This window comes from Phodopus roborovskii, unplaced genomic scaffold, assembly GCF_943737965.1.
Source record: "Phodopus roborovskii unplaced genomic scaffold, PHOROB, whole genome shotgun sequence".
Lineage (NCBI taxonomy): Eukaryota > Metazoa > Chordata > Mammalia > Rodentia > Cricetidae > Phodopus > Phodopus roborovskii.
In genome coordinates this window covers 11,419,661-11,447,456 of record NW_026125506.1, presented here as the reverse complement: position 1 = coordinate 11,447,456, position 27,796 = coordinate 11,419,661, and the positions used below count along the sequence as shown (strand labels likewise).

The following is a 27,796-nucleotide window of genomic DNA, read 5'->3' as shown; positions in this document are numbered from 1 at the left end:
CCTTCCCTAGCCACCCAGCCCACACAGCAAATGAATTCTAACATTCTGAAAAAAATGTCAGTCACTGGCAATGGCCACGTGAGAGCCATCTAGGAACTCAGAACCAGCACAGTCCTGCGACACCCTGACCTCTCACTCCAGGCCTCCAGAGTGGTGACAGAATATGCTTTTGTTGTGTTCTCCAGTTGGTGAAACTTTGTCCCAGGGATAAATCAGAGACATGTGTGTCAGAGGAGGGGAGAAATGGGGACATCTAGACTCTAGGTGAGGTTTAGACGATGACTTAGAACATGACACAGCACAGGCTGCCCAGGGAGGAACCCAGGGGCCCCAGTGTAAGGGCCTGAGCCTGCACCAAGAGCCGCTCTGTCTTTCAAAGGAGCAGGTGAGCAGGCATTACTTGTGTGTGCAGCCTTTGCCCTCAAGGGCACGAGACAGGCACTGGCAGCAGACAGGCAAGGGCTAAGGGCCTGCAAGGGCCTTTGATGAGAAATTCAAGTACCCAGGCCAGCAGCTGGACTGTCAGCAAAGTGCATGCCAGGAAGTAAACCTTCACACCTAGGCCAAATGCCTAAGCCATCCTTGGCTGCCTCCCCCAGTTAACATTTTTCCTTTTGAGATATGTAATCTGAAGACTGAGGAGCAAATGCCTTTAATTCCAGCACTCGGGAGGCAGAGGCAGGGGAATCTCTGTGAATTCTAGGCCATCCAGGGCTACAAAAAAAAAAAAAAAAAAAAAAACACAAACAAACCTATATCAGAAAAAATAAATTCAAATATGTAATTTGGTGTCTTTTGCTCATTCTCAAAAGGAAATGCACCTGCCCACGAACTGTCATCCCCCACTCCTGTTTCCCCTGGCAAGTTCTGCACCCACTACGTGTTTCTGGATTGCCTCTCTTGAACATTTCATAAAAATGTGGCCTTTGTACCTGGCATCTTCCACTTAGCATGATGCTGTCAAAGCTCATACGTGCTACAGAATGTCAGTGTCGTACTCCATGTTAAGGCTGTAACACATTCTAGCCTACACGTAAACCACACTAGACTCTGTCAATTACTACATCATGAGGTCCTGCCGACAGCTATTCCACGAAGCTTGCTAGACGGATACGGGATGGGCGGGAATGCTACCTCCTGTCAGCCAGAACTGGTCCTCCCCACCCTATACCAGCCACAGGTTGGGGAAACAAAAGACTTCCTCTTGAGGACTCCCTCCTTATACCCCCATGCCCTCCCACACACAGTCATGCCCCATTACCTGTAGTGAAGGACAAAGCGACATGCCACGGCTCCCAGAAGGAGGATTATGGTCAGGTAGAGCTTGAACTTCTCATACTCATCCTTGTATGCAAACCTGCCATGATAGACATCCCAGGAAAGGTCTCATATTGCTACCCCCCCCCCCCGCCTCACCAGTCTCTAGCCCAGCCTCCACTGCTATATCCTGCCCATCAATCTACAGCAGAGCCTCACCTTCACGATCGTCAACTAGCAATGTCCAGTGAGGGAAAGAGGGCCAACTACAAAAGGGCCCTGCCCCAGGCTCTGGAGTCAGGATGGGGACAGATGGGTCAAAGACAAGTTCTCTACCCTTGCCTAAAGACTGCAGAAACAAGGGCCAATGCCACCTGGAAATGTCACCTAGACTGGTTAGGTAGGACTCTGTTCTCCAGGACAAATGCTGTGATAAGATGTAGGAGAAAGTAGATGTCACTCTTGTGGGAAATTGGGGGGGGGGGATGTCCCTATACACCAAAACTGACTCTGGGAAAGGAAAAAAGGAGAGGTGCCCCCCCAAAGCTCCCCCACTGAGGTGGGCAGGGTCAGAAAGCCAGATAGCTAGAACCCTAGCTTCAATCCATCGTCCCCTAGAAAAGGAACAAGGGATCGGGGCATACTCACTTGGCCTGGTTGCTGAGGAGGGTCACATTCACATTGCCAAGAACCAGATTCAAGTAGAGCCTGGAAGGAAAGACCTGTGAGGGTACAACCGATACTTTCCAAGCTTAGCATGCACACTGCGTGTCTCACGTTAGAAAACAGGGTGATTAACAGTCCAAAGGCCCCACAATGGCTGGAACAACCCTGAAGGAGACAGCATGACAACTTCATACATGACAGTATGACCACCCATTTCCCCACTGAAGCTAACTTACAGGTCGTATCTCCCAACCTCCTTTGCAGCCAGATAAAAGCAGGTGACTAACTTACAGCCGAAGAGTCAAAGACATTTATCCAACATCTAGGTCAATTTTAAAGAGATTCTAGGCCAGCTGGGAGGTAGTGACACACATCTTTAATCCCAGCATTTGGGCAGCAGAGGCAGGCAGATCTCTGGGTTTGTGACCATTGAGACCAGCCTGGTCTACAGAGAGAGTTCCAGGACAGCCAGGGCTACACAGAGAAACCCTGTCTCAAAAAACCAACAAAAGGAAAAAAGAAAAGAAAAAGATTCTAGGCCAATGAGAGTTAGTAGATTAAAATACATGCTGCTAAGCCTGATGGCCTCAGTTCAATCCCTAGAACCCAGAGGATAGAAGGAGGGAACAGACTCCTACAAGGTGTCCTCTGACCTCCAAATACACACCAAGGACATGTGTGTGCCCACAAACACACACACATAAATAAATGGAGGGACATGAGCATTCATTCCACTGAGTATACATGCCACATGCCAGAAGGGTATGTTGGGGTCACAATGTATACTGTCTATTTATCTGATATTATAAGACATGGAAGCTGGTTTTTTGTAAAAAGGGACCGTTTGCTTCTTTGCTTCCTTCCCTCTCTTTCCCCTTCCTGAAACTGTGATGGTGGGAAGTGTCTATGTCCTCATGGAAGAAAACAAGTACTGAAGGATAGAGAAACAACAGCTAAAGGAACTATAGGTCCCTTGATGGTCTCATGAGCCCACGGCTCTTGGCCTCTAACCTCTGATTCTTCACAAAGAGAAGTGAGCTCTCAAAATCACTGTGCCCTCTCTCTCTCTCTCTCCCTCTCTCCCATGTGTATGAATGTTTTGCTCCTATGTACATATGTATATAATAACATGTGTATAGTGCCTTCAGAGCCCAGAGTAGGATGTCAGATCCCCTGGATTTAGTTATAGACATTTGTCAGCTACCATGTGGGTGCTGGGACTAGAACCCAGGTCCTCTGCAAGAGCAAAGATGCTATTAACTATCTGAGCCATCACTTCAGCCCCAGGAGGAGCTCTCTTATGTGAGCCATGGCATGGCTAGGCCTCTCTCTGTTCGACAGCCTGTGCTCTAACACATAACCACAGGTACAAAGGCTCCTTGAGTCCCTGAGGGAGGGAGGGTAAATTCCTATGATTGACGGGCTTTGGAAAGACTCCACTGAGGTGATGGCGTATGGACTGAGAAGCTGACGAGGAGAAATGAGAGCAGGGGCCCTTCTCTCCAGCTATGGGTGGAGCACTGCTAGTGGGCAGAAACTGTGCAGTATGAAGAGTACAACTGTATTCCTTACCTAACACCCGGTCCCTACACCCTGCAAGGGCAATGCAATCCTTTCAGAGAACAGGCCCCAAAAGGCACATGAACATAGCTTTATCAAAACAGTACATCCTCCTGATCCGGTTAAGAATGATCACATGACACCATCTAACCCAATAAAAACCCAGCAGCAGTACAGCCTCTTGATTGGGTTAAGGATGGTCACGGGACACAATCTAATCCAATGAAAACCCACCCTAGCATTTAAAATCCCCACGATTGCTGGCCAGATTTTTCCTATCAGAAAGGCTAGGCAAGCCTCGCATGGCTGGGGAGCAGTGTATAGGGAAAGACTGCCCATAAATAGGATAAAGACACATACTAGAAAGTGAAATGAGAAGCAGGTTCTAACAGCATCTAAATGGCAGGGTCCGTTCACAGCTGAGCTATGTTTGTATCACATCTGAGCTATAAACCTCTCATTTTGGCCTGGCATCAGTAGCACACGCCTTTAGTCCCAGCACTTGGGAGGCAGAGGCAGGTGGATCTCTGTGGATTTCAGGCCAGCCTGGTCTACAGAACGAGTTCCAGGACAGGCTCCAAAACAATAGAGAGAAACCCTGTCTCGAAAAACAAAACAACAAAACAAAACAAAAACAAACAAACCTCCAAAACCTCTCTTTTCTTCTCAAGCAACTTTGAGTTGTTCAGCCTGTGTGACAGAGTCTCCCAACTGATGCAAAATGCCCAAACGGCTGGGGAGCGGAGAGCTGGGGAAATGGGTCTGAGCAACACAGTACTGGAGGTCATGAAGGAGAGGTGCTGTTAATAGGACTGCCAACTAACTTGGGGAGTTTGCAATCCAAATACAGCAAAAAGAGAAAAATGAGGGCTGGGTTACAATTATCCCAGGGTCATCATATCAATACCCATCCAGCTGAGGCTTAACAGCTGGGAAGGTCTCACTCCATGCCAGGCTAACCCTGCTTCAAAAACAGAAAGTACATAAGGCAGAGTGTGGCACACACCTGTAATTATAGCACTCAGGAGATGGAGGCAAGACATTCACCCCAAGTTTGCGGGCAGCTTGGTCTATAGTTCCAGGCCAGCCCCAGCAATAGAATGAGACCCTTCCTTAAAACACTGGGGGAAAAAAAAAATGGCTGGGGATGTAGCTGAGTCTAGAGTCTACAATGCTGCCTAGCATGGTTTCAAGCCCCAAAGGAAACAAAAGAGGCAAACGCCTTAATCTAATATAGCAGGTTGAGGATAAAAATGACTGTCACCTCGGGCATGTCCAGTACAATGCTGGCCATGCAAAAATACTCTCAACACATGCTGGTTCTCTTCAGAGAGAACGCTTTCTTTCTACCCAGGTGGCACACACAGGCATCAGGCGCCAGCTCTCAAGAGTCACCCTGGGGATGTCACTCCCAGATGGGGGGGGGGGGGCGGCACATGGGGGGGGATGGGACGACACGACACTGCAGCTCCTCCTGGACTGGGAGGAGCAGCTACACAAGTGCCCCCTCCTCCTCGTCCCCATCCCCCTTTCCTTTGAATCTCACACCCCACGAGAGCGTGGGGGCACGCAACAGGAATCAGAGGGCTTCACTCCTACCCATTCTTTTTCGGTAGGTAGGCCTCCATGTCGAAGAAGGCATTCTGTCGCTCCTTAATGCTGGCACCTATCTGCTGGATGAGCTCCGCCTCCTCTTGACTGGAATGGCGTTTGTACCTGAAATGGGAGTGATGCTGAGCCCCTGTAGCCTTGAGACCTTGGCAAGGCCACCTCCCATACCTGACAAATAAGGGTGGCATTCACAAACAATAGCCATGTAAAGAAAGAGGATATGAGAGATGCAGTAAAGCATCTGGAATGATACTCAGCTTCAGCAGCTGATGCACTTGAATGGGCGGGTAAGCGCTTTTCTTCTATTGTAACAGAACTTAAAGACACCTAAGTGGATTGCCAATCAGGGTCTTGTTGCTCTTTGGAGAGATGCAATTATCAAAACTAGAAAACCAAGTTGGAGGCAGGTGTGGTTTCGAGTGCTTGTAAACTCAACCCTCAGGAGACAGGTGAGCGGGTACACCTTTAATGCTGCCGCGGTCTTCCTGCGCCAGAAGATGCAGTCCCAGCCTTTCTGATGCTCTCCCCACAACCCAACAGAGTGGGAGCCAGCGCCTCCTCTACCTTATAATGGTTCATGTCTGAACCTGAAACAACACACAAAGGGTGTGGCCACCACTACCAGTTCACTGGCAAGGCAAGATGCCACACCGACACTCAGGAGGAAGAGGTGGGTGGACCTCTGAGTTTAGGGTCAGCCTGGTCTACAAAGCAAGTTCTAAGATAGCCAGGGCTACACAAAGCAATCCTGTCTCAAAAAACCAAACCCCTGCCTCCCTCAAAAGAGGAGGAGGCAGAGGCACTTGGGGGATGAAGCAGAAGGATGAAGAGTTCAGGTTACCCTCAGACTAGCCAGTTTGAGGTCAGCTTGGGTTACATGAGACCCCAGCTTTAAAAGCAAAGAAAACTGAACCATTTTGGGAGACGCCACACCCTGGAATGGGAGGGTTCCTCAGTCCAGGACCCTAACTCATGGGTCAGCCTTCCTCAGCTGGTGTCTCCCTGTGGTGATACTGAGCAGTGTCTGTCAGAGCCTGCTGGGATGCTCCACGGTATCTACTGGGGTGATAAGCACCCAGTGTCCGAACAGTCTCATCAGCACACAATTACTAAAAAGACAGAGGCTGGAAGCTCAGCAAGCAGGTGGCCACCCTCAGTGACCAAGACAGCAAAACCAATCCAGAGAAAAGCAGAATTCAGAGGAAAAAAACAGAGTCCAAGAAACACACTCTGACCCCTTGGTCCGGTGATGCCTGAAGCTGTCCCTTGGTTTTTTTCCATTAAAATTTCCATTTTCTTCTTAAGCCAGTTTTGAGCTGGGTTTCTGTCCTTAGAACCAGGGGAGGGCTAGGGGTGCAGCTCTTTGGTGGAATGCTGACCTCTCGTGTGCAAAGCCCTGGTTCCATCCCAACGAACCCAGCACTGCGTAAACCATGTTTGGTAACCGATACCTGTAATTCCAACTCAGGAGAGGAGGAAGGAGGGCCAGAAATTCGAGGTCCTCTTCAGCCACTTCCGGAGTGAGATGAGTGGGGGCAGGGGCAGGAGTCACTGGGGGAGCTTGCAAGAATCTCCCCTCCCTCTCACCTCAGGAGTGTGTGCTTCAGGTCCCGGAGGTGCCGCTTCTGCTTGCCGATGGAAGTACTGCACTGCGTCTGAAGTGCCGTCAGCTCCTCCAGCTTCTGCTTGTAGATCCTGTGTGTCTCCTGAAGGGCAGAGCAGCGTGGTGGGTGGGTGGAGCATGCACAGGTCATTTTCACAGGTCTGGACACACGACTAGAGAGGCCTCGGGTGACAGCTACAACGGTACAACTATCAAGGATGTGGCTGTGACAATTAGGACTGCCTGAGGAAGGCGGCAGGGCAGACATCACAGCTGTGGAGTGAGCACCAGCTCTCCCTCATGTCACTCGGATTTATTTAGTTATGAGTCTCTCTATGTGGCCCTGGTGTCCTGGAAGTCACTGTGTAGGCCAGGCTGGCCCTGAACAAAGATCCCCCCCCCCTGCTAAGTGTTGGGATTAAGGCATGTGCCTATCTCATTCTTTCTGAAGTTTCCAACCAAACTTGTTGTGAAAGGGCCGCCATGCATTGTGCGTGTGTGCATTCTAGGCACATTTTCCACTACTGAAGTACATCTTCAGCCTCCTCAGCAAATGTTTCTTCTTGATTTTTTGGAACCAGATTTCACACATCCCAGCACGGTGTTGAACTCACGATGTGGCTGAGGGTGACCCTGAACTTCTGATTCTTCTGCTTCTACCTCCCGAGTGTGAGGGTTACACCCACATGCCAGCACATCCAGTCTATGTGATACTGAGACTCAAACCTAGGGCTTTATGCATATAGGCATACACACTCTACCAAGTAAACTACATCCCCAGCCTACCCCTTGTCAATTCTTCATGTACATGGTTTGGCTGAGCAGAACGTGCCCAGTCCAGCTGGTCACATGTCCAGTCCCAGCCAATCATTATCCTTTTGTTTGACTGGTTCAGTGGTGAACACATGGTTCCTACTGACCCAATGAGAGCCAGTTCTGGGACTTTAGATGAGTTCTCTTTTCATGCCTGGCTTCATTCTTCAGAAGACTTGGCCCACTCAGTCTAGAGTGGGCATGCCCAGGGGAACAAACCATCTCTCATGCAAGCCCTCCATCTAAAGTCCCAGGACTGGCTCTCATTGGGTCTGTGGGAACCATGTGTCACAGCATCTGCCGTGGCTTGGGTTCGTGGCTTGGGTACATGCGCTGGGTGCCCAATATCATAGTATCAAGGCGTGCTGGGATCTTTAAGAGCTGGGAACGAGTGAGGTAACTAGGTCAAGGCAGCACGCTGTTGAAAGGACTAAGTTGCAGAGGTCGGTTAAGTCTCATGGGACTACATCAGGACTTACAAGAGCAGACTGTGGTGCAAGTCTGGTGTTTCTCCCTCAACCTCCCAATGCATGCTCTTCCAGACGTGCGCACTCATTCACTACCGAAATCATGTTCCACAGTATTATCAATCCCGTGATGAACAGCATGGCCCTTGCTGGATATGGCCCTTGAGCTTGGATTCAGCCTCCAAAGCTATGAGCCAAAGCAGACCTCTTCCCCTTATAAAGCACCAGCCTCAGGTATTTTAAGGTAACAACACAACACAGATCTGGGCTCTTGCGTTTGTGTTGCTGGCTGTACGGACCTGAAAGCTCCTCTCTGCTTCCTGCTCACTGAGCTTCTGATCCTCGCTATGAAGAGAGCTCATGCTAAGTCAACTAAGAAAAGCTCCAATTTCTGCCCCCCCCCCACCCTCCACCCCTGCAACCAGACATCTTCCCTGCCCCGGACATCATCGCTCAATAAACCTGGTATTTCTTCACTCTTGGAAATAACCCTTCTGAGCTATATAACAAGAGACTTATCCCAATGCTGGGAGAAGACAATGCGAAAGTTCTCAGATTGCTGCCAGCCAGATTCCCAACTCCCAGTAAGTAATGTCTGTGGAGGGGATGGGGAAAGCAAGAGGGTGCAGAGCACGAAACTAAAATCAACGCACAGTAGACAAAGTCCAAAGAGCCATCTCCCTTCCTTCCTCCTTCCCTCTCTGGCTGACCTGCAACTTTATGCAGACAGGAATGCACTGAAATTCAGAGACTTGAAGTCTCTTTGTCCCAAGTGTTAAGATCAAATGCACGTGCCACCATGCCTGGCTTAAACAGATATTTCCTTAGCTGACACAGAAGCATGCTTAGCACACGGGAAAAGGAGGGGCCACCAAGTATAGAGTCTAAGCTAGTATGCCTGCCAAGCAAGGCAGGAAGTTAAAGCAGAAATTATGAAAGTAAAGGGAGAAAAATATTAAACAGACCACGAATGGTGGGGAATGATTTTAAAAACCAGTACTTGGGAGGCAAAGGCAAGAGGATCTCTGTGAGTTTGAGGTCAGCCTGGTCTATACAACAAATTCTAGGCCAGCCAGAGCTGTGTAGCGAGACCACTAAGACCATGTCTCAAAAGGTTAAAAGGTGGGGGGGGGGGGCTGGGATAATTACCAATGACATCCAAGAATGTGTGAGCCAGTCACCCTGGACCATTCATTTGTAAGAGGGGTAAAATCAGGAGCCTTCCCCTCCCCCTGGGCCTCCCAGAGAGGAAAATCATGTTTTCCTAATTTGCTTAATTTGCAGACTGCCCTCTATAAACTCTCCCCAGTCCTGGGAGCTCTCAGCACAACTTATCTCCTGAGGTGCATTTCTTTTCCGTGTCCAGGATCAGCACCCACCAGGCAAACCTGCCATCTAATTCTGTGGGGCGGTAAGCCAGAAGTGGGGTTATTTTAAAATAGCCCTCGCTCTGTCAACACTACAGGTCACTGGATTTGTGGCAGCCACACAAATAGCTTTAGCTTTTCGTCACACCCATGGCCTGTGGCTGCTTGGTACTGCAACAGCTAAGTGAGTGGCAGTGACAAAGACCATATGGCCTCCAAAGCTTAAAAAAAGAAAGAAAGAAAGAAAAAAAAAAAGGGGCCGGAGAGATGGCTCAATGATTAAGAGCACTGGCTGCTCTTCCAGAGGATCTGGGTTCAATTCCCAGCACCCACAGGGCAGCTCAAACTGTCTATAACTCCAGTTCCAGGGGATCTGACACTCTCACAGACAGACAGACATGCAGGCAAAACACCAATGCTCAAAAAATAAAAATAAAAAATAAAAACCTTCTCTATTTGTTCCTCTGCCAAAGTGGATAGCCTTCCCATCCCACCCCACCCTTGTACCAGCACATTAGGGAGTTAGCTGTCACACTTCTCAATCAAGCTTCAGTATGCATCAGTTCTGGTCAATGATATCTACTATATTCAGATGCAGTTACTAAACCTTGATATATAATATGGCTTTCATCTCAGACACCACAACTCATATTTGCCAACTATCTCTTTAAAATGTTGTAAATGACATGTATTTGTTCTGTGGGCGGGTGGTTGGTTGTTGCCTGTCACAGTGTACGTGCTGGCTGGTTTTGTGTCAACGACACAAGCCAGAGTCAACAGAGAGGAAGGAGATCCAGCTGTAGGGCCTTTCCTCAATTAGTGATCAACGCAGTGGGGGAGGCAGCCCATGGTGGGTGGGGCCGCCCCTGGGCTGCTGGTCCTGGGTTCTATAAGAAAGCAGGCTGAGCAAGCCATGAGGAGCAAGCCAGTGAGCAGCACCCTCCATGGCCTCTGCATCAGCTCCTGCCTCCAGGTTCCTGCCCTGCTTGAGTTCCTGTTCTGCCTTCCTTTAGTGATGAGCAACACTTTCCACCCAACTTGCTTCGTGGTCGTGGCATTTCACTGCAGCAACAGAAAACCTAAGACAGTGCACTCGAGGAGGTCAGAGGATTGTCTGCAGGAGTGGTTCTCTCCTTCCACCATGTGGGTCCCAGTGACAGAACGCCGCAGGTCATCAGGCTTGGTGGCAGGCCAGCACCTCTATCGGCTGCGCCATTTTGCAGCCCAAACCGTCTCTTTTATGGCATCTGTCCTTCAGATCTCAGGTCCCATTCAACGTTACACCGAGTATCCATGCATGCACTTTTGTCTCTTCATTAACCTGGAAGAGAACTTCAACTTCCATCTCCCATGAACTGACAGTGTCCAGTTTTATCATTTAGAAAAGGTCTCTCAACCTGGGTTCAACCTTATGTTTCCTTAGGATTTGATTCTGGTTTTTTTTTTTTTTTTTTTTTTTTTTAGTGCTTGGATGTGATGCTTAGGAGGAACACGGGCCGGAGACATCATCTTCGAGTGCTAAGTGACCCTCTGGGTCTCTACTGTAGCGTGATTGATGTTCGCTATCTGCAGTTAACAAGTTATCCCAGGCACGTAGCACGCACAGTTGCAGGCTTGCCTTGCACATGTGAGGCCCCAGCAACAGAAATGAATATAAATACAATGAAGACTAGAGACCATGTGTGAATGAGTTTTTGATGCTTCAGTGCAACACATATCTGTAACAAAGGAAAGCCCACACCACATCACAGGGAAGGCGGGACCCAAGATAGCAGTCTAGAAGGTGCAGCCTTTGCACAAGAGGCTCCCACATGATAAAGGGCTACACAGCCTCCTGGCACTCCTTAGTGTTAGGTTCTACCTTCAAGAGATAAGACAAAGGCTGTGGAATCAGCAGCCAGATGCTGACCAGGCCCTCTCCAGTGTGAATTAATATTTAATTTCACAAGTCAAACATGAAGACATTATCCTTGTTAAAAATTAAAACGCCAGCCACAGTTGAAGTCAGCTCTTTTTAGGCCTTTCATCCAGTGGTTCTCAACCTCTGGGTCCCAACCTTTTTGGGGGTCACATATCAATTGGCCTGTGTGTCAGATATTTACATTATGATTCATAGCAAGAGCAAAATTACAGTTATGAAGTATCAACGAAAATAACTTTATGGTTGGGGGTCACTTCAACATGAGGAACTGTATTAAAGGGCCACAGCGTTAGGAAGGTTGAGAACCACTGCAACTGCCCCTCCCCCTCCCCAGACGTCACCACCGTTGCCAATTTCTTTATTTTTTTGAGGCAGGGTCGTGTTATGTCACCCTGACTCCTTTACCTTTTCTATGTAGCCCAAGTCGGCCTTGAACTCAGGCAGGTAGCCTCCCAGGTACTGGGATTACAGGTGTGCACCACAGCGCCTAGCTACAGATTTCACCGAGACATTCTGCTCCACGTTCTCCCAGGCTGTATTCTGTGTGTCTGTCTACAATCTTCCTTTCCTTAAAAATTCATTATGTGTGATGCCTTGCATTCAACGCCCAGCGCCAAAATAAAAACTGAAACAAAGCATTTTACTGTATGATTGTATGTATGTAGGATTGACATACAAAGAGAACAGTAAGCAAATTTAATGTCCAGGAAGTGATGGAGTACAAATGAGTGGCGACCATGAGGTTGCCAGGATCGTCTACGCGGTGAACCTCCTTTCGCCTCCAAAGGTCTCCTCTCATCCTCTTACTTACTTCTGTGTAAAAGAACTTTCAAGGTGGGTGTGGGGGCACACCTTCGTGTGGGCAGGGAGGGGCAGGGGGATTACTGCAAACTTGAGCTCCCACCTGGTCTATTTAGCAAGTTCCAGGCAAGCCAGGGCTATAGGGTAAGTAGAGAAATAAAATGAATAGTTGACATAAAAGATATTCTTGGTACAGGATCTCACTGTACAGTACTAGCTGACCTGGAACTCCCTAAGGAGAACAGACTGGCTTTCAACTTGGAAAGACCCTCCTGCCTCTACCTTCTGAATGTTGGGATTACAGACATGTACCTCTGCCTGGCCCGGTACTCTGCAGCAAGCCTCTGGGGCTTACTCATCTTGGTTCTTTTTGCCCCTCCCCACTCATTCATTCATTCACTCATTCACTCACTTTTGAGTGCTAGAGAGGGAACCCAGGATACCACTTATGCTAGGTAAGCCTCTACTATTGTAGACACTCATTCTGTATAACTGAAACCTGGTCACTTTGAATAATTTCTCCCTGCTCCTCCTTCCCTTTACCTGCCTACCTGCCTCTTCTACATGCAAGATAGAGCCATTCCCAAATATACGCTGTTGCAAAAAGTAATTGTCCCTAATAGTTCTTCACAATGTCTCATTGTGAAGATCAGGCTGGCCTACCTAGAGCTCACAGACATTTGCTTGCCTCTTCCTCTCAAGTGCCAGGATTGAGGACAAGCACCACCATACTTGGCTAAATCATTTTAAAAGAAAAAAGTGAAGTAGGGACCTCCCAACCCCCTCCCACACACACCCCCTGCCCCTACCACCCCCACCCTCAACCTGAGTAGCACTGCAATGCCAGCCAGCCCAGGAGAATGTGGCACAGATGACACCATACAGTTTCTGAGAAAAGGTCACGGAGGCCCATGCAGGCTCTACTTCATTCATTGGAACATTTGCTCCTGGGACAAAGAGTCCACTACCCAATGCCCTAATTACACAGAGAATCCAAAAGTCAGAATGTACACTGACATAAAGACAAGTTACTCCGGCCAGGCACTTGCGAAAAAGAAAACTCGGTGTGGTTCCGGTCCTGGCCATGCTAGTCATTAAAGACTTTCAGCTGAGCCCTTCGGCAGAAGGCACAGCCAATCCTCCCGACCAACTCTAAATTCCTGTGTCTTGTCTAAATTCCCACTCCAACCCCAGGTCCATGCGCTTGAGGCAGTTACCGTTATTCTATTCGGTAACACACAATTAAAAGTCAAGGAATGGTAGCACACAACTCTAAACTGTTTACAAAATGGAGTCTGGAAGATCAGGGTTCAAGGACCAAGATAGGATACAAAAGACTGTGTCTTTAAAAAGAGGGAGGGGGAGCTAGAGAGATGGCTCAGCAGTTAAGAGCACTGACTGCTCTTCCAGAGGACACAGGTTTCAATTCTCAGCACCCACGAGGCAGCTCGCACCTGTCTGCAACTCCAGTTCCAGGGGATCTGATACCCTCGCACAGACACGCATACAGGCAAAACATCAAATACAATAAATAAATAAACAAACAATGAATTTATTTTTTTAAAGTAACTGGGTGGAGTGGGACACACTTTAATCCCAGCACTCAGAAGGCAAAGGCAGGTGCTCTATGAGTTTGAGGCCAGCCTGGTCTACACACAGAGTTCTGGGTTAGCTGGGGATACACAGTAAGACCCTGTCTCAAAATCCATATGAACCCTCACTCACACCCCCACCTAGAACCTACCTCAGTCACGTGGGGAACGGAGGGAGGAAGGAGCCTCCTTGAATCTTATTTCACTTGAGGAACCTTTGTTAGAACTGCGTGGCCTTCATGCACGGTACTCCCCTGACACACAATGCCTGACCTGAAGGGCTCGCTCAAACCACGCAAGGAGAGTCTATACCTCCTTCTCTACTGCATCCTTCATGCCTCTAAAGCCAACACCACATGGGTGACACTGCCATGTGCCGCCGCCAGCTTGGGATGCATCCTGCCTCCCACCCCGACCCCCGAACCACATCTGCAGCTTTGATTCGGCTGCTTTCTGGGAGCAGCACTTCCTCTGGCTCTTTTACAGGTTGGAACTTAGCTGGGCAGAGTCTCGCCCAGGGCACCCTTCCTTTGATTCCAGGGCTGAGCGAGAGGCCTTTCAGCACAAGCTTCGGCTGCAACACCGAGTTCCTAGTGCTCTTTTCCTCTGAAAATTATACATTTCACATCTCCTTCTGCCCCCAATTGCTCTTCTTCATTGTAGACCTCATATGAGTTAGTCATGAATAACAGCCACACCTCAGAGTCAATATTTATGCTGCCCTGAATCTGTCTCTGTCAAAGAAATTCCATTATTGCTTTTGGATTTAGCCTCAGGCAAGCTCTTAAAACACAGGCAGAAGATAGCCAGATTCCTCACCCAAATATCACATGAACGGCCTCTAGCCCAGCTGCTAATATTGTTCCCCTCCGAAACCTCTCGAGCTGGGTTCTCCACAGTCCCACCGCCTCAGCACGACTCTGTTCACAGGGTTCAACTGCCCGTTCCAGTCCAGTGTTGCCAAGTCCTCCACATTCACCCAAAAACCACGGTCAGGTTCTCCGCAGCAGCAGCCCACACTCCGGTACCAACACCTCTATTCGTCATCTTCCTGTTGCTGTGATAAAACACCATGACCAATGCAACTTACAGAAGTGATTGTTTGCTTATTTGTTTGTTTGGTTGGTTATTGGTTGCAGAGGGAGAAGAATCATTATGGCAGGGAAGTGTGGAGCGTGTGTGTGTGTGTGTGTGTGTGTGTGTGTGTGTGTGTGTGTGTCAGCAAGCTGAGAGAGTGATTGAACTGGAAGCAGCAAGGCTTTTAATCTCAAAGCCCGCCCCCAGTGATGCACTTTCTCCAGCAAGGCTGCACCTCCTAAACCTCCCCAAACGGCACCACCAGGTGGGGAACCAACCAGGGAACCAAGTGTTCAAATGGCCTGGACTACAGGGACATTCTCATTTGAGTCACCGCACTGAGCCAAATCCCCAGGCCCACAGCTCTCAGCTGACCCAGTCTGTGGCACTTCAGGTGGGAGGGAAGGAAGGGCACTGCTCCTGACTTCCTTGTGCTCAGGAACAGTGTTCCATCATGCTCAGTCCTACTGCGCCGTGAGCGGCTTCTCTCTGGAACAGAGACAAACCAGAGAGGCCACCTGTTCTTCTGGGTCGTCAACCAAAACACAGACGGAAACAATGTAAGGGAGGAAGCGCCCTCGGCTCACGGTTTCAGGGGATTCCACTCATCATGGCAGAGACAGCATGGTGGAGTTTGCCGGGACAGGACTGAGGTTCAGGAGGCAGAGGAAGAGAGGAAGCAGGGGTGGGTATAAACTTGAAAGGTTGTGCCTCTACTCCACCAAGCAGGTTCCAGCTCTCAACAGCTCTACCCCCTTCAAAACAGCATGACAAGCTCCAACTCAAGAGTTGGGAACATGAGCCTGTGGGGGACATTTTGCATTCAGGTGAGAACATTGTCCATGACTTCCTTTCCTCCAAGTAACCTTGGCCTCCTCCTGTGGAGCCAGCTGGCCAGAGACATCCTGTTTTTTTTTTTTTTTTTAACTAGTGAGACAGGCTTCTACTTCCGCAGATTTCTTTGGAGACTAATCTCTCCCCACGTTCATGTATGAGATCTGGCCAGGAGTGAGACTGGCCCTGCTTCAGACTCCAGGGCATAAGGCCTGAGCCTGGCCATCTGCAACCTCAGCACCCCCCACCGCCAACCCAGCTGGCTCATACAAGGATGGGCATTTAGAACTAAGGACAGTTAGTGTGGGGCCTGTAAGGGACTGTCAGAACAGTTTGGCCTTTTTCCCACTAGCTGGGAAGGTGGTAAGATGGAGGTCTAGAGCTAACATGGCTTGTCCTAGCAATGTCTGGGTACCTGGGAATGAACCCAAGCGAGGAGAGGGAAATGAAGGCTGAGCCCTCTCCTGTATCTGCTTCCCTCTGAAATCATGCCCTGGGATTCCAACTGCATATGCAGACACACTCCACCGCGCTGCCCTGGGTGGCGTTACCAGTGCTTTGACGCACAGGCAGGTGCCAGAATCCACACTAATGGGACAAGGACTGGAACTTCCCTCTGGGGCAAAGTTAACCGCATGAGGGAAGAAGAGAAACCACAAATCTTGGACTAATGACCAGTCTCTTGCCCAGAGCACCTGTCCTCTAAAAAAAAAAAAAAAAGATGCAAGTAAGGACTTTGAAAGCCAGTCAAATGGTTCCTTCATCAGGCCAGCGGCTAAGGAGACAGTCAAGAATGAAGAGCCCACGTTGGGTAGCTTCTGCACCAACCCAACCCCAGAAACCAAAGCTCTCTCTTTTTTTCTAACAATTTCATTAATGTGTAAGTTATACTGACAAACATGCATACACTATAGACCCCCGCACACATACAAGCTCACAAAAACGGGTACATGCTACATGGTCAGTTGTGACATCTACTAACTTTTATTATTAGGATTAGTATTAATATTATTAGTATTTGTGTGTGTGAGAGAGGGAGATGGTGAAGAGGGGACATGGCATGGCATGCAGAGGTCAAAGGACAACTTCCTGGGGTCAGTTCTCTCCTTCCACCTTTATGTGGATTCAAACTATCAAACTAAGGCTGTCAGGCTTGCCTGGCAAGCACGGTACCTGCCGAGACATCTCACTGGTCCAGTTCAGTGACTTGTAGGCATCTACCAAGGTGTACCATCACCACACCTAATTTCAGAGATCCCATCACCCACTGAGATTGCTATGTCCTGTTAGTAGTCACTGACCACTTCCTTTTCTCTCCAGCCCCCGGCTACCACTCGCTTTAATCTCTGTAGAATGTGTCCTTTTGAGGGGATACAGTTTAGTTGGTACAGTGCTTGCCCGGCATGTAAGAGACCCTGGGTTTCATCCTCAGAACCACTAAATAGGATGCTGCGAATGAATGAAATGAGGGCATGACTGCTCCGTGGTACAGTTCAGGTTTTATTGTAGATATGATGGAGAGCTCAGCCACAGGTATCTGGAAGAGTCCAAAACAGGGACTGAACATGGCTAGCAGACGGACCTGAGCCGTGACAGGAAAGAAAGAGGGGACAGTGAGGGAGTATGCGCAGGGCTGGGTGTATGTCTGTGTGTGCAAAGGAGGGAGAGAGCCCAGAGAGAGGGGGCTGAAGAGAACCAACAGAGAGCAGAGCACAAACGGGGGGCATGGTAGACAAGGCTCTCCAGGAACGAGAGGCTATGGGAAGGGAAGCCTGTGGGCTGAAGAAGTTTGTGCTGGGGTCATGGTAAGAATTGTTGAGAGAGCCTGGAGGCCAGCATGCCCCTTGGTATGCTAAAGGCACCACAGCTAGCCATTTGCTTCCTGTTCCCTCTGCACCTGACAGTGACGCACACCTCTAACAGCCTCAGGATTCCAGAGGTGGAGGCAAGGGGATTAGAAACTCAAAGCCATCTGGGAGTGGTGTGCTTGTGAGCAGACTCTTAGCAATGGAATTGTTGGATTGTAAAGTAAATTCCGCCCCCACCTCACAGGGTCTCAGCCTGTGACTTTGGAAACTGCTAATGTAGACCAGGCTGGCCTTAAACTCCCCTCTGTAAAGTCAAGGCCAGCCTGGTGTACAAAGTGAGTTCTAGGACAGCTAGGACTGTCACACTGAGAAACCCTGTCTGGAAAAAAACAAAACCAAAACAAAACAAAATAAACAAAACTCACAGAGATCTGCCTGTCTTTGCCTCCCAAATGCTGGGATTAAAGGCATGTACCACCATGTCCATCTTTTTCTGCCTGATGGTGGTGGCGCATACCTTTAGGGCGGGTGGATCTATGCTATGTGAGTTTGAGGCCAGCCTCTGCCTCCAGATTGCTGGAGATTAAAGGCATGTGCCATCACCACCACCAGGCCTGAAACTGGTTTCTACTTCTAACTTAATAGTGGGCTGGAACATGGGAGATAACTTACCACAAACTGGAAGCTAGCTCTCGGCAGACATAACCGTTTGCTTTTTAAACCAGCTTATTAAGCATGATTGACTCCCACATCAAGTTGCTACTTCTAAAAATAATCCAGGGTGTTGGGAGTAGCATGGCAGACAGACAGCTGTGTAGAGGACTGTTCCACAGACCAAGGCTAGCCCAGGTCCCCAACTGTCTAGTGTAAGAGCAATCCAAACCCACAAACAAAAGCACGCAATCCATCATACAATACCTAAAGGAGGAGGGGAGGGGCAGGGAGAGGCAGACGGTCATAAAGACACTACCAGGGAAGAATGGAAGGCCAAGACACTTGCCAAGAACAAAAGCTACAGGGGCTGGAGAGGTGGCTCAGTGGTTGAGAGCACTGGCTGCTCTCACAGAAGACCTGACCTAACCCCAGTACCCATACGGTGGCTCACATTTACCTGTACCTCTACTTCACGAGGGCACCTATGCCCTCTTCTGATTTTGGAGAGAACCAGGCACAATACATACACATGGGCAAAACACTCATACACATTAAATAAATACATCTAGAAATAATTGTTAAAAATACAATTACAAGTGGTAGGTAGCACACGCCTTAAATCCCAGCACTGGGGAGGCAGAGGCCAGTGGATCTCTGAGTTCAAGGCCAGCCTGGTTCTATGGAGTTCCAAGACAGCCAGGGCTATACAGAAAAAGTCTGTCTTGAAAAACAAGACAAACAAACAAAACACCAATTACAGACAATCCCACAATTAGCAACCACCTTCCACCCTCGGTGTAAAAATTATAGTGCCAGTGTTAATGCATGCCTAGAATCCCAGCACTCAGAAGGTGAAAGCTAGAGATTAGGAATTTAAGGTCATTCTCGGCTAGACAACAAGTTTAAAGATATACCTGGCTATATGAGATGCTGGCCCCAAACCAAAACCCTACAATGCACAGGGAGTTGAGAGGTCCTTTATCCTTCCTAGCTGGGATTCCCATCCTGCCCACACAAAAAGATGACTCACTTTTGCTGGTTGTCTCTGTACTTCATTCCCACCCCAGATCAGTTCTGCTTTTCTTTGACCTCCATGTGTGACCTCTGGCTCCTCTGCTGGTACCCTTGGTCTATGGGCCTGAGCAGAGGACTGGAGGCCAGAAAGAAAGAGAAGCTGTGGTATTGCTTCCTCCTGCTTCCAGCATCCGGCAGTGATGACAGCTCCCGATCACTGCTCCAGCCAAGGTCATAACAGGACCCTTCACCCTTAACAATTCAGTCTAGACCTGACCTGGAGGCTGAGGGGCGTGGGGGGCTCAGGTGAAGCTATGCACATCTGAAAACCAACTCTCCCCTCCTTATTTTTTTGATCACTAATGCTCTTGACAGATCTATTTGCTTTTTCCAAGGGCCGTCCTTCTACACTTAATTTGTGTTCCTGTTTTTGAGGCAGGGTCTCACATAGCCCAGGCTGGCTGATACAGCTGAGGATGACCTTGGACTCCTGACTTACTCCTGCTTCTTCTTCCCAAGTGCTGGGATTCCAGGTATGTACTACCATACCCGGCTGAACTTGGTCTTTACTATCTCTTGCAAGTCTTTGGAACCTGTCCTGGAACTCACTGTGTAGACCAGGCTGGCCTCGAACTCACAGAGATCTGCCTGTCTCTGCCTCCCGAGTGCTGGGACTAAAAGCAGGCACCACCACAGCCTGGCTCCTGCAAGTCTTTTACTTGAGCTACGTACACAATATCATTAAGCAATACAGTGTGTTGGTTTGAATAGTTTTGGCTCTATTATAAATGCTATTTACTGGGCTCAGGAAATAGCAATGTGATGATATGGCTCAATGGAAAAGGAGCTTGTCACTATGCCTGACAACCTAAATTCAATTCCCAGAATACACATGTAAAAGGTAGAACCTACTCCCACAGGTTGTCCTCTGACCTCCAAACAAGCACTGAAGCACTCAGACATGCCAACAAACACACATACACATAAACACACGTTGTCCTCTGACCTCCACAAGTGCATTGTAGCATATGCACCATCTATAATAAATAAATTTAACAAGACAAACAACCCACCTAATAACAAAGTGTAGAAGAGATTGCATTTGGATTAAAACCAAACAAACAAAAAGGCTAACAGCTCTGTGAGCCAGGGTGCCCCTAGCATCTTTCCTAATTGCCACCTGCCACACTTAGAAGACACAAACAAGAGAGTTTCCAACAGAGGCACAAATCCAGGCCACCTCTCTGGTCCTCTGAGGCCCCATGCTCCACCCCTGTGGGAAGTGAGATTAATGACTCCAGGTCTCAGCACGACTGTGAAACATCTGGAAACGCCTTCTTAACACAACAAGGCAATTTGAGATCCAGAAGAGGGAAGCCAGACCTCCTCACCAACATCTCTTACAGGAATCTTCAGACAGATGACTCTCATGGCACCCACAGATAAGCTCTGATCCGGAAGCACTGGAAGCTGGTGTCGATCCAGCGGATTGCAGCAGAGAGCCAGGGTCACCAGAGTGTAGAGCTATGACACTCACTGGTAGTGCACTTCTAAGAGATTGCTTTCTGATAGCTTGGTGTCCAAGAAAGCATCTTCAAGGAGACTTTCTGATGCTGGCTCTCCCTAAGGAGGACCTATCACCATGGAAACACAACCAAACATGGCAAGTTCACTCCACCTCAAGCGTGTCATTCCCATACTGGGAAATATTCTGAGTCATGCACGAGGATTGACAGATGATGTCTGCCATAGGACAGTGAGTAGGACTGTGTGCACGGGTTTTCAGCAAGGGACCGCAGGGGAAGACAATAGGTAAGTGATTACACTCTGCAATCAGACAGGCTGACGTCAGACAGACATCTGCCACTTGCTAGCTGACTTAATGTCATGGCTCTTGCCTCAGTATCCTAAGCTGGATAAAGACTAAAAATGCTGGTACATCATCAAAAGAATGGCAGGTTACCCAGGATCTGACATTTCACCACTTTCCTTGACATTTTTAATTAACCTTACCTGGGTGGAAGAGTGGATGACACATAGTTTGAAAATCACAGATAGAGACAATTTCTATCACATGGCTCTAGCCCACAGGCCCACCCCTCCCCGGCCCCCAAAAAGGTTTGTCTTGTCCATTATCCCTTTCTTTGTTCATCTTGGTTTCTCTCCATGGAATCACCCCTCCCCACCTATTCCATGGACTCCACTCCTACACTCCAGACGGACATATGACCAGTGCCTAATCAGTGCAGTGACTGACCGAATATGGAATAACACACGAACCAAGCTGGGCCATTTCTCAATCCTCTCTCTCTCAACAAGATCTCAGAAAGCTGGCCTTGAACTCACAATCCTCCTGCCTCATCTCCTGAAAGCTGAGATTATAATAAGTGTGTGCTACCATACCTGACCTTAGCTACTGCCATCAAGGGGGAAGGGTAACTGGTAATGAAGAGAAGGGACAAAGAGAGACACAGACAAACATACACTAAGATCCTGGATCCAACCTCGCTGAAAGTCATCTCAACTGGACTCCCAACCCAGGAGTCCATAAACTCCCCTTCTGGCTAAAAACCACCAGAGCTGGGCTCTGTCCCTAAGAGTTATAAGCAAGAGTCGTGCCCAGGCATAAGGAAGTTGCACACAAACTAAGAGAGACTTGGCAAGTTCAAAACTTTTCTCCTAGGAGAGTGAACCGGCTTGGAGGGTAAATGCACTTGCCACCAAGTCTGGAACCCACAAAGTGCAAAGAGAGAATGGATTCCTTCCTGCCATGACACACAAGCTCTCTCTCCCACATGTGCAAATAAATGTAAACACACACACACACACACACACACACACACACACTTTCCTTCTAGAGCTTTAAGGAATTAGGACACCCTGGTACCTGCTGTGTTAGGGGCCCAAGAGCATCTAACTCAAACACTAGACCTGTGTCCAAATTCTGATTCGAAGATTTTCCTTTCCTTTTCTTTATTTTAAGACAGGGTTTTTCTATGCATCTGTCTTGGAACTCACTACATAGACCAGTGTGGCCTCTCAAACTCACAGCAGTCCTCTGTCCCTGAGTGCTGGGATTAAAGGTGTCACCGTTCCCTGCCACCTCCATGATTTTCAAGTTCCACAGCTTTACTCTCCTTATGAATGGAACAGAGGGGCCGTTGCTTGAATTAAACAGGATACCCATGTGCCACATAGTTCACTATGGCATTGGATAACATTACTGCCAGTCTTTGTCAAGCTCAGATCTGTGGGTCAGATACTAGATGTCGACAGAGCAAGGACCTGGGTTCGGGAATCCTGACTCCCCGTCCATTGTTCCTTCTACCCAACTGCTTCTAAAGTGAGAGGTTCCCAGGGCAACCAACACAAAAGAGCAACCCAGGTCAATCAAAAGACATGAATCTGCCTTGTGCAGAAGACTTGGCTGGGTACAGTGGTGCACACTTTTAATCTCAGCACTAGGGAGGCAAAGGCAGGAGGTCTCTGTGAGTTCCAGGCCAGCCTGGTCTACAAAGCTACACAGAGAAACCCTGTCTTGAAAAATCAAAGAAAGAAAAAGAAGAAAAGACCCCATGAAATAGAGCCTAGTAAACGGTTTAAGTCATTTACCTAAGGTCATATGTCTTATGCCAGTGTCAAGATTTGAACATCACACCTGCATATTCTCCTCCCCTCAAAAGATTTATGTTTAATTATGTATGTATACATGTGTGTACACAAACACGTGTATATGTGCATATGTGAGTGCAAGAGTTCATGGAGTCCAGAATAGCGTGTCAGATCTTTTGGAGCAGGAATTGTGAACTGCCCAATGTGGACACCAGGATCTGAACTCTGGAAGAATAACAAGCTCTGTTAATGGCTAAGCATGTCTCCCTCCCCGCCCTTTAATTATAAAAATGTACATTTATAGCTGGGCAGTGATGGTGGCACACACCTTTAACCCAGCACTCAGGAGGTAGAGGTAGGTGGATCTCTGAGTTCCAGGCCAGCCTGATCTACAGAGTGAATTCTAGGACTATAAGGACTACACAGAGAAACCTTGTCTTGAAGGCTCCCTGTGTACATATATTTATATTTGTATATTTATAAATGTGCATGTGTGTGAGTACTGTAGCACATGGCCAGATGACAGCTTATGGGACATGATTCTCTCTACTTTTAAGGTCCTGGGGATCAAATTCAGGTCATCAGGTTTGGTAGGCAAGCACCTTTCCCTGCTGAGCTGGCTGGCTAGCCCTGGAGTCTATATTTCCCTCCCTCCGTCTCATCTCCCTTTCTTCAGAGGCAAGAGGCAGGATTTCTCTATGTAGCCCTGGCTGTCCTGGAACACTCTAGAGAGACCAGGCCTGCACCACCACTGCCCAGCTTCATGGGGTCTTAATGAGATAACACTGACCTTCCCCTTTCTAGGCTCACCCCTTATTTTTATTTTTTGTGGTTCTGGAGCTAGAAGCATGCCCATTTCACTGGCAGTAAAAACGCCAAATCTTTACAATGGTATACAAGGCCCCAGTGATCCCAGAAGCCAGACATTGAGAAAGGCTTCCTGTGTTGGGAAGGATGGGGTCAGGTTTCTAGTGACGTAAGGCAGGAACTGATTACATCTACAGCCCCAGTGTCTGTAAATGACCTTCTGTGATCTGATCACAGGCCAGGGGGCCAGGTACATACTGATCTCTGATTGATGAGCAATGCATGACCACCTAAACACTATGCCCTCATGAGGACTCAGCCTTCCCCAGAGTCCAGTACAGCCCCAGGAAAAGTGAAGCAAAGGCCAAAGAAAGCAGACCCTTGCCAGAGTCCCAGGCATCACCCTAGGGCTTTTTGTAGGTGAAGGGGGATTCCAAAGACCTTTTAAATGTCCCAGAGTCTGAGACAGGCTTCCTCTTTTTCCATTCCAAAAAGGGAAGGAGAGGTAAAACAGACAAAATACATCTCCCCAGAAATGAAGAGGTACAAAGCTGAAACCCAGAATCCCAGATTCTTAGGCAGATGTAGGAAAACTTTGGCTAATCAGGATTTCCTGATGACAAAAAAAAGGTCTCTTCTATTGTTAACTTTTCCAGCACAGACAGACACACACACACACACACACACACACACACACAGTGCCATATCACCTTTGTCTCCCCATAAATGTCTCTCATCAGAATCTCTGTCCTACATACACACAACAGACACCCTGGACTTAGGACACTTTCTTTACAGGAGTTCAAAATTCCCATGTGCGCAAAAAAACAAAAATAAAAACAGGCAGCCTCTATAGCTTCTAGACATTTCCAGAATAAAACCTAGCACTACCTTTCAGAGTGGAATAACTGTGTGGTCCCAGCTATCACCCAACTGGGAGATAAAGGCAGGACATCTCTGTGAATTTGAGCCCAGCCTGATTTAACAGCCAACCAGGGTTACAGTGAGACACTGTCTCAAAAACAAAAATAAAAATGTTAAGTGGTAACTCCAGTTCTAGAGGATCTAACACCTTCTTCCTCTTCTGGCCCCCATAGAAATCAACACATCTATGGCACACACACTGGACACATAAATAAAACTAATTAGTGAATAAAATAAATGAGCTGGAGAGATGGCTTAGTGGGTTAAGGGCACTGGCTACTCTTGACGAGGTCCTGGGTTTGGATCCTAGAACCCACATAGTGTCTTACAACCGTCTGCAACTCCAGTTCCAGAGGATCCAGCGACACCCTCTCCTGAATTCCTCCAGCACCAGGTACACATGTGGTGCAGAGATATAAATGCAAGCAAAATGGGCACACATATACATATACATACACATACACACACACATATACATATATTACACATACACACACATACATACACACACATATACATATACATACACATACATATACATACACTACACATACACACATAAACATACACATACACATACACTACACATACACACATAAACATACACATACACACACACATACATATACATATACATACACACGTATACATACACACATACACATGTACATACACATACACACACATATACATACAGATATACACACACTACACACACATATACACATACATAAACACACATATACATACACATACCCACACACATACACATACCCACACATATACATACACATACACAGAGAGAAAGACGGCATTTTTGTTCCAGTCTCTGACACTGAGCTCCAGAAAGCCATCCATGACCAGGCTCAGACCCAACAGCTGACCACCAAGCCTACACCAGCTGGGTGCCTCTTCCCAAAAGAAGCTCAAGCTTTTTCCAGTTCTCCTAACTCTGAGGAGCTGCGTCATTGGACACTCCACCACCTCCACTCCACAGCACGTTCTACAACCCCTGCTGCTCACCCACCTGACAATGGTGTCCAGATCAACTCACAACTCCTCTGTCCCTAACCACCCCAGCATCTGACACATCCTCCTGTCCAAGCCAGAACATAACAAATCAAAGGACTCCTTTGCAACATCTGCCTGCTAAGACTTGCTACCTAATTGCTGTTAATTGCATTAATTGCACAGTTCTGCTGTGCGCAGCTCCTCCGGCTCCTCCTCCTCGTAGTTTTAAAGGCAAGGAAGGAACTGAACTAAAGTCCCACTCGGGAAATCTCTTTTCCCACTTCCAACTCTTAACACCCACTACAGCCCAATGGGGCAAATTAAGAAGTGGCTGACTCTTCTCCCTGAGGGTGGAACCATGAGGGACCCAAGGCCTAGATTTGAAAGAGAAGGCACCAACCCACCCGTGTATGCTCGGGAGAGCACGAAGAGCTAGCAGCCCTGGGACCTTCATCCTTGCACATGCCTTCCTGTTCAGGGTCACCAGCATCTACAGCCTCACTTCAGAAAAATCCATCACAGCACCTCACAACATCCTCCTCTGCACACAGCAGGAGGGCAGCTCAACTGACAGAGCTACATGGGCAAGGGGGAGCGTGTCTATGGAGGGGAGGAGAGGATGGGGTGGGAAGTCAAGCAACCCAGTGGCTCAAGAGGGAGCCATGCGTGTTGCTCTTGGACATCCCCAAGGTGTCCCCAGAGCCACAGTTGAGACCTCTCTGGACCTCTTAGGAAGGACCCTCCTGATGGGACCTGGCCACGATACCATCCTCTCCATAGCCAGCTCTTCTGTTTACTTTCGACCTACCAGGTGGAAAGCTCTGAACCAAAGGGTGAGGGTTGGGTGCCAGTCCTCTATGCCCGGGTGAGCAGACAGCCGTCAACTGACAGACACCTGCCATTCACAATGACAAACTCAGCTTGCAGCAGCCTGCAAGCTGAACCACATCAGAACCCCCAAAGGCAGGGCAGAACTGTGGTCTCTGATACTCAAGAGCTGCCTAAGGATTCAAGGTGAAAACTATTAAGAACATCTCTCAAAGTACTGCTGCAGGGAAGGGCTGCCCCGCTGGCAGAGAGCAAACAGTTGAGCTGCCAGTGGCAGCTGGAGAATAGCAGAGTTGAGGGCGACCCCTGCGTGGGGGCTGGTCTGATGTCCTTTGAGTGTCACTATTTCCTCAAGAACACACCTGGAACTCATCCTCGGGGGCCAGAGACCAACTTTCTGCAGGGAAGGGGGAGCGTAGAGCAAAGAGATGATGAGACGGCGGGAGAATGGGGGCTTCCATCAGACGCCCCACGAGGCTGAGTGGCCAAAGCGCTGAAAGATAGGAAGGGGCTGTGCCAGGCCACCCACCCACAGCCTGGGCCATCCTCTGGGTCCTATCGCCCCACCTCAGGGGCTGGGATACTAAATGGGGAAGGCACCGCATCGCAGGTTGTAGCAGAGTTGCGGGACCAGGTGGCCCGGCCCTACCTGCAGCTCCTGAAATTCTCCTTCCAGCTCATGCCACTCGCGCTCGCAACGCTCCAGCTGCTCGGACATGGTGCAATGGTGCAAGGCGGCGGCGGCTTCCGCAGCGTGGCCCCACCGGCCACCAGCACCCCACGCCCGCCAGCTCACTCGCCGCCTCCCAAGGTACCAGCTGTTTCTGCGCAGCCGGAGCCACGCGCGCATCTGACGTCAGTGTCCCCGCCCCGGCGCCAGCCCCACCCCTCGAGGGCGGGGCCCGCGCGTGCGCACGCGCTTTCCTGGCTCCGGCCGCGTGGCCGACTTAACTTTATAGTGTGGGTTAAATCCGTTTCCTCTCTCCTCCTACTCCAGTGTAGTACGTTTCTCCTCCGAGTGGGTGGAGGGCTTATCCGTAAGCTGCATTTATGGCTTTTGTTACTTAGATTGTATTTGGGGGGAAAAGTGGGGTGGAGAAAGATTTTGGGGAGGTGAAAGAAAAGTCATGCACCCCTTAACATTACCTGACCTAGGAGGCCAAAGCCAATGCCCTGGAATGCCAGAGCTGACATGGACCGTGTAGTAAGTAAGGGCGAGGGCAAGGTGGAAAAATGCAGACTTGGCTCTGTCATCTCACGATGGCATTGGTATTCATCCCAACCAATACAGCCTAGATTCCTGTCCTCTGTCTGTGACATTAGGTGGCTCTTGACTGCTGCTGCTGCCACTTAAAAGGCACCACCACCTCCAAGTTTATTGGAAGCAGTTACCTCCCTTTCCCTGCAAAGTCCTACAAGAAAGATCTGCACCAGCCTAGCTCTCGGGTCACACCTCCCAGCTCTCCAGACATGATTTTCATCCTGACTTGGCATTCTTCCCTCTCAATCTTCATGTAGTAGCTTCTAGCCCGTTCCTGGATACTCATTCAAATGATACCTGAAGCTGGG

The 27,796-nt window shown here is 48.7% G+C and overlaps 1 protein-coding gene across 2 annotated transcripts in view; it reads right to left on the bottom strand.

Annotated features, from left to right (window-relative positions):
• The window catches only part of Tmem120b (transmembrane protein 120B), a 38,106-nt gene extending 11,006 nt beyond the window's left edge, over positions 1–27,100 (bottom strand). For both annotated transcript variants that reach the window (XM_051176633.1, XM_051176632.1), the window contains exons 1-5: positions 26,877–27,100; positions 6,682–6,800; positions 5,083–5,199; positions 1,906–1,965; positions 1,262–1,357 (exon numbers count right to left, since the gene is read on the bottom strand). In XM_051176633.1, the coding sequence (XP_051032590.1) occupies positions 1,262–1,357; positions 1,906–1,965; positions 5,083–5,199; positions 6,682–6,800; positions 26,877–27,077 (593 nt within the window). In that variant the 5' untranslated portion in view covers positions 27,078–27,100. The remainder of the gene's footprint in view (positions 1–1,261; positions 1,358–1,905; positions 1,966–5,082; positions 5,200–6,681; positions 6,801–26,876) is intronic.
• Between the last annotated feature and the right edge of the window lie 696 nt (positions 27,101–27,796).